At 45.1% G+C, this 16,967-nt stretch overlaps 1 protein-coding gene across 5 annotated transcripts in view; it reads right to left on the bottom strand.

Moving 5' to 3' along the window:
* Positions 1 to 16,967, bottom strand: part of SLC24A2 (solute carrier family 24 member 2) — a 292,853-nt gene that overhangs the window by 52,575 nt on the left and 223,311 nt on the right. For all 5 annotated transcript variants that reach the window (XM_086414937.1, XM_086414940.1, XM_086414939.1 and 2 more), the window contains one exon: positions 44 to 142. In XM_086414937.1, coding sequence (XP_086271063.1) covers positions 44 to 142 — 99 coding nt within the window. The remainder of the gene's footprint in view (positions 1 to 43; positions 143 to 16,967) is intronic.

The following is a 16,967-nucleotide window of genomic DNA, read 5'->3' as shown; positions in this document are numbered from 1 at the left end:
TCCAGGAACAAACAGCAGGGGATGGACATCTCCCCGTACTCACCCACATGATTGGCAGCCCCGTTCTGCCTCTCATTCTCATCCACCTGACATTTCTTCTTGGCAATCTTGTGGAGAATTGAAGCCTTTTCTCTGAACCTCCCTGAAGCAAGAGAAAGTAATGGAAAGGAGATGGGGTGAGAAGGAAGAGAAAGAGAGAGGCTCCTGGCAAATGGTGAGGCTCTGGCAAAGCGGGTGCCTAGTTTTCTTAGCTAGGGTGTCGTCCAGTGGTGATCACTCCTTTCTGCCCAACCGAGAGGCCCTAGGACCTGCATGAAGAGTACTTTCTTACCTTGTGGATCCCTCAGCCCAGTTCTCTACTTGACAATCTCAAGCTGCTGGGTCACAGACAAAAGGTTTCCCTTGGACCTCTTCCCTCCCTCCCAATTGCTTACAAAAAACAAAAACCCCAATCCTCACCAAAACTCCCTCCATTGCTGTGACCCCGAAACAGGTCTAGACACAGATCTGCTCTGGAGGCATGGCCATTTCTCTGAAATTAGATGCTCATCCCAGGATTGGCTTTTGACCGTGGAAAGCCAAGCCCAGGGGTTCTTTGATTTGACTCTTGTTTTCAAACATGTATCTTAATTAACACTGCAGTTTCTAAAGTCGTCGGGAGCATGCATTGCAGTCGAATTAGCTGAGTCAGCTGCAATGAAAGCATCAAAGAGGCAACTGATTGCATTTGGGGATTCAGGGCAAAGGATGATCAACAAAGCACAGCAAGTAATGTCTGTGGGTGATGAGACGCTTAGGGAAAGGTTCGGGAAAAAATACCATTTTCAAAGTAATCGTTTTAAACAGCTGTACCATAAAAGTAATGCTTCATTTCTTCTCCATTACTGACATAATTAATGGGTAAATGCATGCAACAAGCACAGAAAAAAAAAAAAAAAACATGCAAAAGTGTAGAGATTAGTGAAACATAGCACATTTTCCTTTCTTTTTTAATCCTTGATTCCCACAGCCCCTCTCCCCATCCCTTCCTCCTGGGATTATTCAAGGTACAAAGGAGCTTCATTTTAAACTAACTATTGCCTACATTTAGATGAGTCCCTGAAAATACTGTACCTCCTACAATTTTCCCACTAGGCATTTGTGGTTGGCTCGGTTCTCTAGCAGGATATTAGCATGGGAGCTTATTCAACTTTTCTAGAATAGACCACAACCAAACCAAATCAGTCTCAAACTAATTTCTCCTGGAGAGTCCATCCTCCTAGGACGGGACATGGCAGGTTGGCCTCCCCAGCCCAGCCCTCCTGTGGATGCAAAGCCAGGGGAGTGGTCATAGAGGTGACTTGTGTGGCTGGTTGGGAATGACAGAAGCAGTAAACTAGAGACGAGCAGCTGACTTCAATGGTGAAGGTGACGCAGGGGAAGCTCCTTCTGCTCAAAAGCTCCATTAGCCTTAAATCTAGATGCCTGCTTTCACAGGGTAGCCTCTAGGATGTCGGTCCCTTAGTCTAGGAAGTGAATGTGCCCTGCTGGACACATTCTTCAAGCAAACAGGAAGAGGAACATTACGCAGAAAAAAAGTAGGTCAGCATGTGGCCTGGTTGCATAAGGAATGAGAAAGAAGGACGAAGTGAGGGACATGATGTGCCCCTTTGAGGGACGGTGAAGGTCAGCATTGGGTTTACCCTGCTGGAGGGTATTCTGCATTTAGCTATTTCTATTTAATCGCCAAGGAAAATCTGGGGAAGAAAGAAGGGAAGGAAAGAAGTCTGGGGACTAGGAGAAGGAGGAGGTAAAGGGGAATAAGAACAGAAAGAAAAAGGAGAGAAAAAGAAATAATTCAATAATGCAGGGGAAGGCATGGAGCTAGGACTGTCTGGAGGTTGCCCAGGCAGCATGGTTGGAAGACACTTTCCTGTCTACCAAGTCTAGTCTTATTTGGGGACGAGGTGGATGGATAACGGAGAGTGATTCTCAGCATTTGGCAGCCTGAAGCCTAAAGAGGGGTACTACTTGTGTAAGATGACTCTAAGAAGTCCTTAAATCATCTGCTGAAAAGCCAAGAAGAGGAAAAGGGAGGTTCTGAAACATTATAGAAGATGATGCTTCTACTAATAAAGCCACTCTGTGGACTCAGGGTCAGTCTTTGAACTTAGAACAATCTGCAGCTGTATGATCAACCACAGCTTAAACCATAATTTAAAAATTATATGTAAGATAATAATAAAGTGAGAGAGCATTCAAAAGAGGAAACAAGCTTGGGGAAATAAAACCTGAAATAAACCAATCCAAGTCAAGCCCAAAAGTCATGAATCATGGCAGAGAAAATCGTTGATAGTTAATCACATGTTGTGTATGGTTCCAAGGATCTTTTCAGAGCTCAGATGAATGCCAGAGACAAAGAAGAACAAAAGGGACCCCACAGCATGGAGGGGTGTGGTCACTCCCTTTGCCAGGAAACATCTTTCAGAACAGGGCTGGCCACTGTCACTCGAGGGCTGGTTTTCCCAAAGTCTCTAAAGGAGGAGTGGGAGAGGAGCGGAGGAGATGATTCGAGAATTTGGATTTCTCAAAAAATGTTCAGAGACCAGCAAGGGTTCTGTAGACTGTGTACGTCCCTCTTTCCACTGCCACAGCACCTGAGGTTTTCTGTGTTACGGAAAAGTGGGGCAGACTGACTTGACCTGTTTCCTCTTAGGGTTCAGCCCTTGGGCAGAGGCTGCCTGGGGAGCAGCTCTCGTCCACCCACTGCTTCTACTTCTTTAATAGAACTTCTGTCCCAGTTTGCAGGACCTGGCTGCCATTCTGCTGTGAGGGTGCTGACAACGGCGGCTCCAAGGCCTAAAAGGATTTTCCTTTTTCAGAGACTGGTTTATAGAAAAGCAGCAGTGGAAGTCCCACCTTCGGAACTTAGCACACAGGGGAATTTCTTGAGGGTGCTGGAGCAGACTCACCAGGGGGGCACCCTCATTCCAGCCCTAGGACACCCCTGGGATCGCCACGGGGCACCTTCTGAGAGAAGCTGTGACGATGAGGCTGGCAGGACAAGACTGAGCACAGAATGTGATTCTCAAAGAGGCCCTCTGGGTTTGCAGGTCAGGAGGCCTGGCACCTTCAGGACCTGTTCAGCCTGAAGCCACAAGCCGAGAGATCACCCTGCAGTGTGTGTGCGTGTGTGTGTGCGTGTGCGTGTGCGTGTGCGTGTGTGTGTGTTGGGAACAGCACAGTATCGTGGTTAAAGGGATATGATCTGGGGTTCCCAGGTGGCTCAGTAAAGAGATGCAGATTTGATCCCTGGGTCGGGAAGATCCCCTGGAGGAGGAAATGGCAAACCTGCTCTGGTATTCTTGCCTGGAGAATCCCACTGACAGAGGAGCCTGGACGGCTATAGTCCATGGGATCACAAGAGTCAGACACGACCAGGCAACTTAGCATGCACGTGGATGTGTTTCGAGGCAGCAAGGCCTGGTTTAAGCCCCAGCTCTCTCCCTGGCTCTGCTAGGTGACAGTCAATAAGTCCCTGAATATTTCTGAGTTTCAATTTTTCTGTTTGTTAAATAGGGATGCTAACCACTGACTCCTGAGTTAAATGCAGGCCTTAAGTGAGAAAATACCTATAAAGGACTGACCACAGCACCTGGCATTGGGAGAACTCTGTAAAAAAGAGGAAAAAGAAAACCCAACAAACAGCCCAGGGGCAAGGGTTACACGGCCCTGTGCTGCATTAGAAGAAGCCTTGGCATCTTCTCGTCTCTCAATTGGCGGTATCTGACCTGACAGTGTAAGCATCCCAGGGGCCTCGTTGGATTGGTGTTTAGTTTTCCGTGATTCCTCCAAAGTCAGTTCCAAAACTGATTAGAAGGGTCACTTTATATCTCTCTGAAATTGAGAAGGTCAAGGTGAGGGAGCTGGCCCTCTGTGTTTTAACTCTGATACCTTTGTGATCTTCAAATGGAAAGATAGTGATCAGCTTTCTCCCATCACTTGTGAGGACAGAGTACAGGAAGGGCTGTGGGTATTGCACAGTGGATTTCGGGGTGGCTCCAAAGAGCTTCCTGAAGCACCAGGGCTTTGCCTCCTCTGTGTCTCAGGCTCAGAATTCTAAAATAGCGATAATGAACAGAACACCCAGCTCAAACAGTTGCTGGAAGACTTAACGGTTTGAGACACATCAGGTATTTAGATGGCCCCGACATACAGTCAATTACTCAGAAAGCGTTGTTACTATTATGGAAGTGAATGCAGGATCTTCACCCCATAAATTACTGAAGATGAAAAGCTTGATATTTAAAACAGAATGGAGGCTTAGCAGCCTCTGGTGCAAGAAACCTTGGCCGTAGAGGCACCACTTTCATTGACTATTTTGGGCATGGATTCCATGTTGGCATAGGGGTTGACACAGACAGATCTAAGAAAAACAACTGTGTGCCTGGGGATAAAGGAGACGTTTTTGAGGAACTTTTCAAGGTGAGCGAGGGAGTGATTTTTCAACATGTTTTAAAGAGACTTTAAAAAATACACGCTGTTGCGTGTGAACCTTTAAAGTATCTTTTTATATAGTGACAGATATTTGTATACTTAAAATCTTAGAAATAGCAAACTCGGCTCAAATCGTGAGGCACCTACGTCAAAAACTAGTACACAGTTTTAATATAGTTTCGCTTGGTCTGAAATTTGCAAAAGAAAACCAGCTGAGTGTTCTCAGGGGAGTGTGTGTTGAGGGGGTGGTAGGGACGTGTGGGAGGAAAAGATCAAAGCAGAAGGGCTTATTATGAAGAAGAACAAATTTTGGAAATAAAAAAACCCGGCATCAAAATCCTCAACCGATCTCTCTGCCATAACGCAGGAGCTCCAAGCGGCGTCGCAAAATCACCTTTGCAGGTTCTGTTTCCTCCAAAGTAAAGCATTTTACTTTTGTTCTGCTGTTGATTAATGAAAACAGCCCCTGGAAATTCCTTCACATCCTTCCCACCAAGTCATCAGCAATGCCCCGACAGGAACGTTTTGGGCTGGAGATGAGATTAGCTCCTGGCTGCCACAGAGCATTCTGAGCCCTAGCAACACAGAAGAGACAGGACCAAAGAGATTTATAGATGTAAAGGGAGCAGCCACACACACCTCAGCAAACAGACCTTGGCCTGGGAGACGAAAAGGAAAAATGAAACAGGAGGGAAAACTCAGTGTGTTTGAAATTATTTTTTGTGTTTTCAGTTCTGCCTTTCCTGTCTCTGTCTTTGAAGTTTATGGGTTGGCTGGCAGCTTAAAAAGCAACAGGGCACCTGAACTTTCCTCCTGTTTATCCTTTATTTTTTTTTCTGGAATCAGAGACTCAGGTCAGGCAGCCAGGCCACCGTGACTCTGAGAAGCACTATGAAAGCGATGTGGCAAAGAGCAAACGCTGACCCTTGGGGTCATTGTGGGTTCCTCTCTTTCTCTCCTACCTCACAAGCTATCTATCAGCAAATCTGGGATCTCTGCTTTCAGCGTATTTCAGAGCCTGACCACTTCTCGCTCCCTACCTCCCTGGGCCGAGCAACAATCCTCTGGCCTCCCGGCCAGTCTCTCTTCCACCATGTCTTCCCTGTCCCCTGCTAAGTCACTTCAGTTGTGTCCGACTCTGTGCGACCCCATAGACGGCAGCCCACCAGGCTCCCCCGTCCCCGGGATTCTCCAGGCAAGAACACTGGAGTGGGGTGCCATTTCCTTCTCCAATGCAGGAAAGTGAAAAGGGAAAGTGAAGTTGCTCAGCTGGTCTTATCCCAGGGTCATTAGTGGTCAGATCATGCCACTCACGCCTCTGTGCAAAATCCGGCAGGGGATCCTTAGGGAAAAATGAAAACCAAAGTCTTGCCAATGACCTGGAAGATTCTGTCCAGTGAAGCTCACCTGGACCCTCCTGCCTTGTCCCCTCCCCCTCTCCTAGCTTACTCTGCACCAGACACCCTGGCCTTCTTCTTGCTGTTCTGGAAAACACTGTGTTCTCTCCACCTCAGGGCCGTGACCTTTGCTGATCCCTCTACCTGGAATGTTCTTCTCCCAGAGACCCATGGGCTCCACTCTCTCCACTCCTTTGAGTACTGATTTGTTGTTCATTGTTGTTCAGTCGCTCAGTCGTGTCTGACTCTTTGTGACCCCATGGACTGCAGCACGCCAGGCTTCCCTGTCCTTCACCATCAAGTACTGATACTTGTTTATAAATATCACCTTCTCATTGAAGCTGCTCTGAGCAGCCTATTTAAAGGTGCGGCTTTTCTCTCCAGCACTTGCCACCCCCAGCTTATTTTCTCTAAAGCGTTTTCCACCACCTCATTCACTGTTTCACTATTGCTATTGATTATCTGCTGTTTCCCATTAGCAGTCAAGCTCCGTGAGGGTAGGAATTTTCATCAGTTTTGTTCACTGCCGTATCCCCAGTGCCCAGTGGGGCTCAATCGATCCTTGTGTTTGTGGTTTCCAGGCAAGCTGATGAAGTTCTCACAAGCTTCCTGTTGGCTAACGGGCCAAAGTAAATCCTTTCAGGTCCACTCAAGCCCAGCATCCTAGTAGGGCTCAGTTCAGTTCAGTTCAGTTGCTCAGTTGTGTCCAACTCTCTGCGACCCCATGAATCGCAGCACGCCAGGCCTCCCTGTCCATCACCTGGAGTTCACTCAAACTCACGTCCATTGAGTCAGTGATGCCATCCAGCCATCTCATCCTCTGTTGTCCCCTTCTCCTCCTGCCCCAGATCCCTCCCAGCATCAGAGTTTTTTTTTCCAATGAGTCAACTCTTTGCATGAGGTGGCCAAAGTACTGGGGTTTCAGCTTTAGTATCATTCCTTCCAAAGAACACCCAGGGCTGATCTCCTTCAGAATGGACTGGTCGGATCTCCTTGCAGTCCAAGGGACTCTCAGGAGTCTTCTCCAACACCACAGTTCAAAAGCATCAATTCTTCAGCACTCAGCCTTCTTCACAGTCCAACTCTCACATCCATACATGACCACTGGAAAAACCATAGCCTTGACTAGACAGACCTTTGTTGGCAAAGTAATGTCTCTGCTTTTCAATATGCTATCTAGGTTGGTCATTAGGGCTAAGGGTCCATATATAGAGCCCCAGGAGCTGTCTGAAGTAAAGAGGAGAAAATAGGGTGGACCAAGTGTTCATGCTCCAGAAGTGAAATAAAGAGGGGCACCCAGTTGTCCCCCTTCTGTACCTCCTCCCCCCCAATCAGGTCCCCAAGGTGGGCACTGCAAGGAAGAGGAGGAAGATGGAAGAGGAGGTGCAGTGAGCACAGCAGAGAGTAGAGTAGGGCAAGCTGCGCTCTGGCTCCTCCTCCTGCATGAAGATACTCCTCATTTGTCGAGGCCTAATTGAAGGCATCACCCACTCAATGGACATGAGTTTGAGCAAACTACACAAGATAGTGAAGGACAGGGAAGCCTGGCATGCTGCAGTCCACGGGGCCACAAAGAGTTAGACACGACTGAGCGAATGAACTGAACTGAAGGCCAGACTCGAAGTCTCTCTATTGAGACCCACGCCCTCCTTCCCAAGTGGAAATCTACCCACTGCTCTCAGGGCATTTTGTACTCGTCACAGCCCTTATTTCAGTTTGCTGCCAGCTTCTCTGCTTTCCCCACCAGAGGGCAGGCTTCTCGGGGGCAGGGACCTTCTCTCAGCCATCTGTGTATTTCTCTATGCCTCCACAAGTGTCTTAGAGTCATGCTTGGCACATCTCATGAACTCACTGAATTAGAGTGACGCTCTCCCTATATTAGCTCCCCAGGGAAGTCTGAGCTTTTCTTCCAAGTCAGTACAGGTCACAACCAATCTCCCACTCTGCAAATATTAACCAAGGCCGTGCTATGAATCAGGCAATATTTGATAATAAGATCCATCTGGTGCCCTTGTTGGGTTCACAGCCTGGAGCCAGAGAGACAAGAAACAAGGCCTTAAGATTCATGCTGTAATGGTGGGGGCCTTCTCCAGAGGGCATGGAAACTCAGAGAATAAAGCTCGAAGATACCAGACACTACTTAGCAGCTTGGACAAGTAAGGTCCACTTGCATTCCACAAACTGTCCTTCTGGGGCAGCTTATTCATCTAATAGCATCTGGCCTGATTTTTATTCTTAAAAGCAAAATATTAAAAATAAAAGTCTTGTCCTGCATAAGAACATAGATTTTACTTATTTATTCTAAATCTACTTTTGAGATACAACCCTCAAGTTATTCTAATTTTTGCGAAGCATCATGTAAAACCAATGATAAGGTTCCATTGACATGAATGGAAATCAAACTAGTATTGTAATAAAGTAATTTATAAAGCATCTTTAGTAAATATTTTGTGAATGGACCGCATAATAAAGATGATTAACATAATTTAACTGTAGTATATTTACAGGCATAATCATAGGACTAGTTTCTGTAATTAATAAGAATCTTTACATAATTTACATAATCTCAAGCCGTGGGCAAACTCATCATATAATGAAATGAAATAGCCTGATTTCCTTATTAAGGCTTTTAAAAATAATTTTCTGTAAGAATGACCTTTGGAGTCACAAGTAAGGCTCAGATCTGTCCAGGTATGAATTGGTTCTGTCATCTCTCCTAATGGGGTCACCTTATCACTGGAAATAGGGTGCCTTCCTAAATATTTTGGAAAATTTCCAATGTATTTCAGAAGTTGGTATCTTAAAGAATGAAATTCTGTCCTTTATTCCAATTTCTTGCCTTTCCAGGGACTTTGCCTAATCCGTCATCTTTAATCCTTCCCTTCCTCCTCAGCCTATAATCATGCTTAAGTCTTTCAACGTGGCAGCCTTTCTCTTGACGCCAGCTATCCTACGGGCACTGCTCTCACTTACTTTCTCGTTATGGCCAAACCTCTGGAAAGGTCAGTCTGTGCGGTGCCCCTGCGTCCTTAGGGCTCCTTCGGTCACTTCTTAACTCTGCACCTGCCATTTGTCAGCATTTCACCACTGACCCTATCCTCGCCACTTTTCACCTCCACTTGCCTGGCTCCCTTAGTGGCATCTGGTGTTCCTCATTCCCTTCCTTGAAATCCCCTTCAATGTTCAAGGACCCCCAAATGTGCCCCATGTGTGCCACCATTCCCCAGGGTCCCCTCCTCACTCCTTCTGCCTCACATTCTCCCAAGGGACCCAATGGACCACTGCCCGACTACTGACGATTCCCACATTCGGAACTCTGGTCCAGGTCCTCTCAGCCGATGGACTTCTGAATATCTTCACTGGGAAGTCCCTCTCAGGGTTAAACTCACTGTGCCCCAAACTCCCTTGTATCGTCTTCCTTCCCAGGAATCTGCTCTTCCACTTGTATTTTCTACTGGTGATCTCCTCACTCCCTAGGTCATCTTAGAGGTCCTCCTCTCCCTCATATCCAGTGAACTGCCAAGTCCTCTTGAGTCTACCTTTGAACACTTTAGATCCAACCCTTCCTGCCTGGATGTCGGTTACAGTCTCTTAACTGGTTTCCCAGCTTTTAATTGCACTGCCTGCATCCTTCTAATTTACCCTTCGCATGACTTGGAACGTGTGCTCAGTCGTGTCCAGCTCTTTGGTATCCTATGGACTGTAGCCTGCTAGGCTCCTCTGTCCATGGGATTTTTCAGGTAAGAACACTGGAGTGGGTCGGCATTTCCTCCTTCAGGGGATCTTCCCAACGCAGGGATCAAACCTGTGGCTCTTGTGTCTCCTGCATTGGCAGACACATTACACTGTGCCACCTGGGAAGCCCTATGGCTTGGAATGCTGTTTAGTTGCTTCTAAAGACTCTGCTTTAGGCATTTCATCTTTCAGGAAGCTTTTCTCGAGTCCCTTTCCTGGGCTGGCAAGCTACCTGGGTACCTTTCTCTATCACAACACTCTGATACCTATGCCATCATGGCAGTTCTCATAGAAACTCAGAGGTGTTTTATTCCTCTCCAACTAACCTGTGGGCCCCTCAAGACAGGGACGCTTCTTTTCATCTGTCCCCCCAGTACTTACATCACAGACTGGTCCTCAGTGTTTCTGAACATGATAACGTTAACACAAACAACAAAGGGACTCTTACAGCATGTGTGCATGCAAGCATGCTTGCGTGTGTGTGTGCTGGTGTGAGGTGCTTGGAGTTCTTGCTGTATGCAAATCTATTTGAAATTTACATTCTTTTGGTGAGTAGAAAAAGGAGGATCCAGAAACACACTGTAGGAAACTCACCAGACTCGCTTCTTGGTTAATGTAGAGATTAAATCTCCAGAGTCTAATTGTGTTTACAGTTAATGACTGTCTATTTTGAGACTCTCTCTGCTTTTTTTAAAAAGATAATCTAATCAAGTTCAGGCAAAATTGGGATTTTACAAATAAAAAAACTCACAGCAGGTATCAGACGGCAAAATATGATGTTTCAGGCAAGGAGTCAGTTTACTGACCTTAGCTGGGGCTGACATGGCTTGAGAGCTACTGTTCTTCATCATTTTGGGTCAACTATTTTATTATTTTAGGAGCTTAATTTTTTGAACAGTTCTCTCCTGGATACACAGATACAAATGGCTCCCACAAACATTCGCAAAGCGGTTGTGTGATCTGTTTTGGAGTTCTGAGCCAGGCAGGGGCTGCTAGATAGAAGGTTTGAATGTCTCTCCCCTGTTCCTATCCCTTCACCCTGTGGATATCTAAGAGATAAATGCGTAATGAATTGCTTTACCGAGGCAGGCTTCAGATCCAAGATTTGCCAGCATCCAGCCCCACTACAGCTAAGGGGTAGAAAAGAGGTCTTTGGAGTCAAAGCTCATATATTGGGTATGTCTCTCTGCCAATGGCCTATGACACTGATGTATTCATTTGGGCAGTTTTGATTTGTTCACAGCAGTTGGCAAATGGTAGGTGCTCAACAAATATGTGTTGAAAGGTTACTCTGACTTGTTTTGATATATAAAAACCAGATTTTAGCTCTGGCTAACATTTATTCTGTAGTAGCCAGTGTTTCACAAAAACCCATCCTCTCCTGTTACCTGGATCTCATGTGTCAGCAAATGGTCAGTTAACTTGTGTTCTTCTATTTTTTTTTTGGAATCCTCAACTTTACATTGTAAATTGGTGCCTGTCAATCTCATTTGAAATGTGGGTTTGTAACAGAAGTGGCGGGACCTGCTGTGGGTTCTTAGTTAAATGGGACTGAAGGTTTAGTGGCCCATGACTAAGACGGGATGATTCAGTTCATTTCAGATTTAATCAAAAGAGAAATTTACCATGCTTAACTGAACATGCCAACTTCCTGGTATAACAGATTTCCACTTTTTTTTTTTTAAGAGAAGGCTTCATGGAGGTGGGAAATTATATTATTAATTTATAATAACAGTATTCAAGTTTGACTGATGAAGGCGACTTAGCATTTTAAGCTCTGGGGATGTCAGAAATAGACAAAAAAAAAAAAAAAAAATCCATGATTCACTTCTGCTGCCACTTAACATTTTCTACGTATGTGATGTGGCAAAATCTGCCTTTACTTGCCAGGTCCAATCTTTCTGCTTTTACTGCTGATGGTTTAGATCATGAAAATAAGATGCAATGAAGTTTGAAGAGCTGGATGTATTCTAATGAGAAGACTTCCTTGGTTCTGGTTTTCAGGAAGACCATGAATTTATCAACTCAGCTGATTTGATCTTTCCTACAGATCTGATGCCAGTTTCTAGTTGGTTAGTTTAGTTATGCACACGCACTAGACTGCTGTCTTCCTGAGATCCAGCCCCAGGGAAGGACTTGTAAGAATACATCTCTAAAACAGTAATGTGGTTAATAACCGGCGAGTTAAATCTGTTTGTCTTTTGGAGAAGGCCCAGCCTTAACAGACAGCATCTGTTCAAGTGCCCAGAAAAATCATCCGGTTATGGAAAGTTGGACCGAATGACTTAAACCATCAACCTGGAATGAATGAAGCATAACATGGTGCTGGAAATGGTGTCGTGCATAACAGAGCTGCCCTCATAGGTAGCTGGGAGGTACCCTGCAGGGACCTCGGAGTTTCTATAGGGATATCAATGATCATGAGGCAAGAAGGATACATGCTGGGCTGGAAATTGGATATCCTGTGTGGGAGGAACAGCCTTGTCACTTCATTTGGAATGGACAAAGACTTCCATCAGAACTCCACCCTGGATTTCACTCAACGTTAGTAAAAACTTGGATTTCTCAAACAAGTAAATCAGAAGCTAGTTACCTTGCAAAAGCTCATCTGCTCTGTAATGAAGTCAGCTTGAATCTCTGTTCAAAGGACTTATTTCAATTTGTTGTTTAAGGCTCACGCCTTCACTGTGCGGAGAAGGGAATGGCACCCCACTCCAGTACTCTTGCCTGGAAAATCCCATGGACGGAGGAGCCTGGTAGGCGGCAGTCCATGGGGTCACACAGAGTCGGACACGACTGAGCGACTTCCCTTCCCTTTCCCTTCACTGTGAGTGGGAGTGTAAATTGATGCAATACCTTTGGAGGGCAATTTGGCACTACTTTTCGAAGTTTAAAATGTGTATGTCCTTTGATCTGTCATTTTTATTTCCAGAAATTTATTTTAGATGTTTGTTTATACTTCAAAGGGCTTCCCAGGTGGCACAGTGGTAAAGAATCCACCTGCCAATGCAGGAGACAAAAGAGACATGGGTTTGATCCCTGGGGCAGGACGAGCCCCTGGAGTAGGAAATGACAACCCACTCCAGTACTCTTGCCTGAAAAATTCCATGGATAGAGGAGCCTGATGCTCTACCGTCCATGGGGTTGCAAAGAGTCAGACGTGACTGAGCAAACAGCACATACATTTATATCTTCAATTTAATAGAGTTTATTATGTGGGCAAAGAAGATGCTCATGTAGCATTGTAATAACTAAATGAATAAAAATGGAACTATCCTAAATATTCATTGACAGGGGACTGACCGAACCTGCTAAAAAGGAATGGGAAGAGTAAAACAGTGCTAATATGGAAATATCTTAGATATATTAATAGACAAAAGCCACGCATAGAACAGTGTATAGAAGAAAAGAGAATATGTTAAAAAACTGATAAAAGTGGTTAACTCTAAGGAATGAATGGAGTAAGAGGGGTAAGAGGGGGACTCATTTTACTGTCTTTCCTTATGTAATGTTTGCTTTTTATCTTTGCATGCATGTAATGATTTTATAATAAAAAGAATGGTTAAAATTAATTTGCAATTTAAAATTTCTACTGTGGCAAAAGTTTGGATTTACAACTAAAAGAGAATATAGGTTTCATGGGGGCAGTTGTTCTTTTAAGGGTCCTTTCCACAGGAACTAATGGACTATTTGTTGTATTTAACCACACTAATAGTTTGGCTATGAACTGGATCAGATAATACACAAGTGTTTTAGTTCAGATGCTATGGTCCAGGAACCTACCTATCACAATCTTGGTGCCAGCGTAACCAAAATGCAAGATCAAGTTTTCTGAAGGTTCACCTTAAAGACATATCTTAAAGGCAGACTTGCAAACTACATCTGCCAACACACTTCATAAAGGCCACCAGGCCAGAGTCTTGACCATGGCATTGTCCATTATCTGAACTTCTTTCTGAAGAAGCGTCCTTGGCTTCTCCAGAGAAGGGGGACTGCTGTCTGAGGCAGACCACTCCATCTTTGGCCATGTCTGTAGGAAGGGTCCTCCTGTGCTGGACTGAACTCTCTGTCCCTGAATTGAGGAGGCTGATCTCCTTCTTCAACTTTCCCCACTCCCAGCCGGACTCATGGGGTTCCCCAGAGCTCCTCTCTCCTGGAAAGACAGACCTTATTTCATCACTGCAAACTGCCCATGAGACCAATCCAAAGAAAGAGGCTCTAAAACATTTTTAAACCTAAAGAAGTTTAAAAACATGGTGAGGTTGTTGCCATCCCATGCTACATTCTTGTTCTCTTCAGCAAAGCCTCCAGGTCATCCATCACCATTGAGATGCTTATCACCAAGTGGCTCTGAAAATCCCTGGTCTGACTCAATCTCTCAGTCCTGCCATCAGTAAATTTCATACATTCTTAACTTCTGTGAACGTTGTCTTTTTGTTCCTATTGAGCGTGGTTGTTTCTTGATGGTCCCTTTTCTCCTGTGACTCTTGAAAGTGACACTATTTTGCTCCAAGTGCTCTTTACCTTATTCCATCCTCCCTTCCTCATTACTCATACATGAATTCTCTGTCCTTCTTTGAAGCCCAGGCCGATAAACTGTACCACTTTTACCTCAACTGACTTCCTAGTCATGCTTCCCTCATTCCCGAAGATACTGGAACACAGTTCACTATTTTTATCTCCACCGTTACTCGTGTTACCATCCATGGTGACTTTACATGGGTGAACCCTGCAACACTTGGCTCCTTACCACCCTAACCTACCCTCTTTCAGCTGCCCTTTCTCACCTTGTCCATCCACTCCTGCAGTTAAACCTTGTCACTGGCAATAACAGTACCATGTCCAAACTCCTGACTTGAAGCATCTCACATTCTGTCCATAACTCTTATCTTTCAGTTCAGTTCAGTTCAGTCGCTCAGTCGTGTCCGACTCTCTGCGACCCCATGAATCGCAGCACGCCAGGCCTCCCTGTCCATCACCAACTCCCGGAGTTCACTCAAGACTCACATCCATCGAGTCAGTGATGCCATCCAGCCATGTCATCCTCTGTCGTCCCCTTCTCCTCCTGCCCCCAATCTCTCCCAGCATCAGAGTCTTTTCCAATGAGTCAACTCTTGGCATGAGGTGGCCAAAGTACTGGAGTTTCAGCTTTAGCATCATTCCTTCCAAAGAAATCCCAGGGCTGATCTCCTTCAGAATGGACTGGTCGGATCTCCTTGCAGTCCAAGGGACTCTCAGGAGTCTTCTCCAACACCACAGTTCAAAAGCATCAATTCTTCGGCACTCAGCTTTCTTCACAGTCCAACTCTCACATCCATACATGACCACTGGAAAAACCATAGCCTTGACTAGACAGACCTTTGTTGGCAAAGTAATGTCTCTGCTTTTCAATATGCTATCTAGGTTGGTCATAACTTTTCTTCCAAGGAGTAAGCATCTTTTAATTTCATGGCTGCAGTTCTTTGATCTCATCTGTCAATTCATTAATGCCATCACCTTTTTACAGCCCTCCTTTAGAACAAGTTCTTCACCTGGTTTCTGGGATGCTATTCTCTCCCCATCCTCTGCCTACCCCAGTCTCCTTTGCTGTGCATTCTCCCCTCTTCCCAAACGCTACACTTAGAGTTCCCAGGGCTCAGTCCTTGGCCTCCTCTTTTCTACTGATTAGCTAGGTATTCTTATTTAGTTCTATAGCTTTAAATGACTTATAGTCTATGACTTTCAAATTTACATCTGTAACCCTAACTTTTCCCCTAAGCTCCAGACTCCAAATCCACTTTATCCATATCTCCAATTGTTGTTGTTCAGTCATTCAGTCGTGTCTGACTTCTTGTGATCCCATGAACCGCGCTACGCAGGCTTCCATGTCCTTCACCATCTCCCAGAGTTTGCTCAAACTCATGTCCATTGAGTCCATGATGTCATCCAACCATCTTATCCTCTGTCACCCCCTTCTCCTCCTGCCCTCAATCTTTTCCAGCATCAGGGTCTTTGCCAATGAGTCAGTCCTTTGCATCAGGAGGCCAAAGTATTGGAGCTTCAGCATCAGTCCTTCCAATGAGTTTTCAGGGTTGATTTCCTTTAGGATTGACTGGTTTGATCTCCTTGCAGTCCAAGGGACTCTCAAGAGTTTTCTCCAGCACCACAGTTTGAAAGCATCAATTCTTTGGCATTTGGCCTTCTTTATGGTCCAATGCTCACATCCCTACATGACTACTGGAAAAACCATAGCATTGACTAGACAGACCTTTGACTATATTAGCATGAGTTCTCAATCTCACTCCAGAGCTTACTCTGGTCTCAGTCCTCCCCATCAGCACACAGTTTTATGAAAGCAATGTTTCTCTGTTATGGAGAGATTGCAAGTTGCCTATTAATATCTTCCTTTTTCATTTCCTAGTGACATACCATCTAAATTATTGGGGACAGTAAGTCACCCAGCTTGACATACTACATTTCCAAGCTTCCTTGAACTGCTGCTGCTGCTGCTAAGTCGCTTTAATCGTGTCCGACTCTGTGCGACCCCATAGATGGCAGCCCACCAGGTTCCTCTGTCCCTAGGATTCTCCAGGCAAGAATACTGGAGTGGGTTGCCATTTCCTTCTCCATCCTTGAACTAGATGTAGGAAAGTAGTGGAGTTTTGTACAGATTTTACTTGGAAGGTCTAAAAGGAAGCCTCCTTAAAAAGAAGACAAAATAGCTGGGGAAAATAATTTTGGGAGTAGGAAATGGTAACCCAGTCCAGTATTCTTGCCTGGAAAATTCCATGGACAGTGCAGTGGCACCTGGCAGGCTATAGTCCATGGGGTCGCAAGGAGTCGGACACAACTGAGCACGCACAAGACTTCTTGAAACACAGATGTGATGGTGGAGCTGTAGCGGCAGCCACCTTGGACATGAGGTGCCCTTGAGGTTGAAAGTCATATATTAAGATGGTGGAGCAGAAGGATGAAGGAGTTTGGGTCTTGGATTATTGTGAAGCTTCCATATCAGCCATGTACAGCTTGCCTCTGGACCTCTTTTACTCATGAAAGATACACTTCTATCTGACTTAAGTCCTGTTAATTTGGATTTTCTGCTAGAGTTGAACCTATCCTGCTTAATATATCAGAGTATATAACACAGTCTCACCAGTTCAAAGCCAGGATTAAAATATAATGTGAAGGCCACAGATAGCACCAAGTACCCATTTTAGGATTACATTTTCAGAGGATATCTTTTGGGCAATGGAAAATACCAATGAACAGTATTACAAAATTCAATTTCTTTTTGAAAAAGAACTGGAATCTGTGCTAAAGTGTTAGTTGCTCAGTCGTGTCTGACTCTTTGTAACCCCATGGACTGCAGCCCACCAGGCT

This window comes from Bos grunniens, chromosome 8 (genome assembly GCF_055505025.1).
Source record: "Bos grunniens cultivar Pamir isolate PY7600 chromosome 8, Bosgru_T2T1.0, whole genome shotgun sequence".
NCBI lineage: Eukaryota > Metazoa > Chordata > Mammalia > Artiodactyla > Bovidae > Bos > Bos grunniens.
Note: the sequence above shows the minus strand (reverse complement) of the source record. Positions and strands in the feature narration are given on the sequence as shown.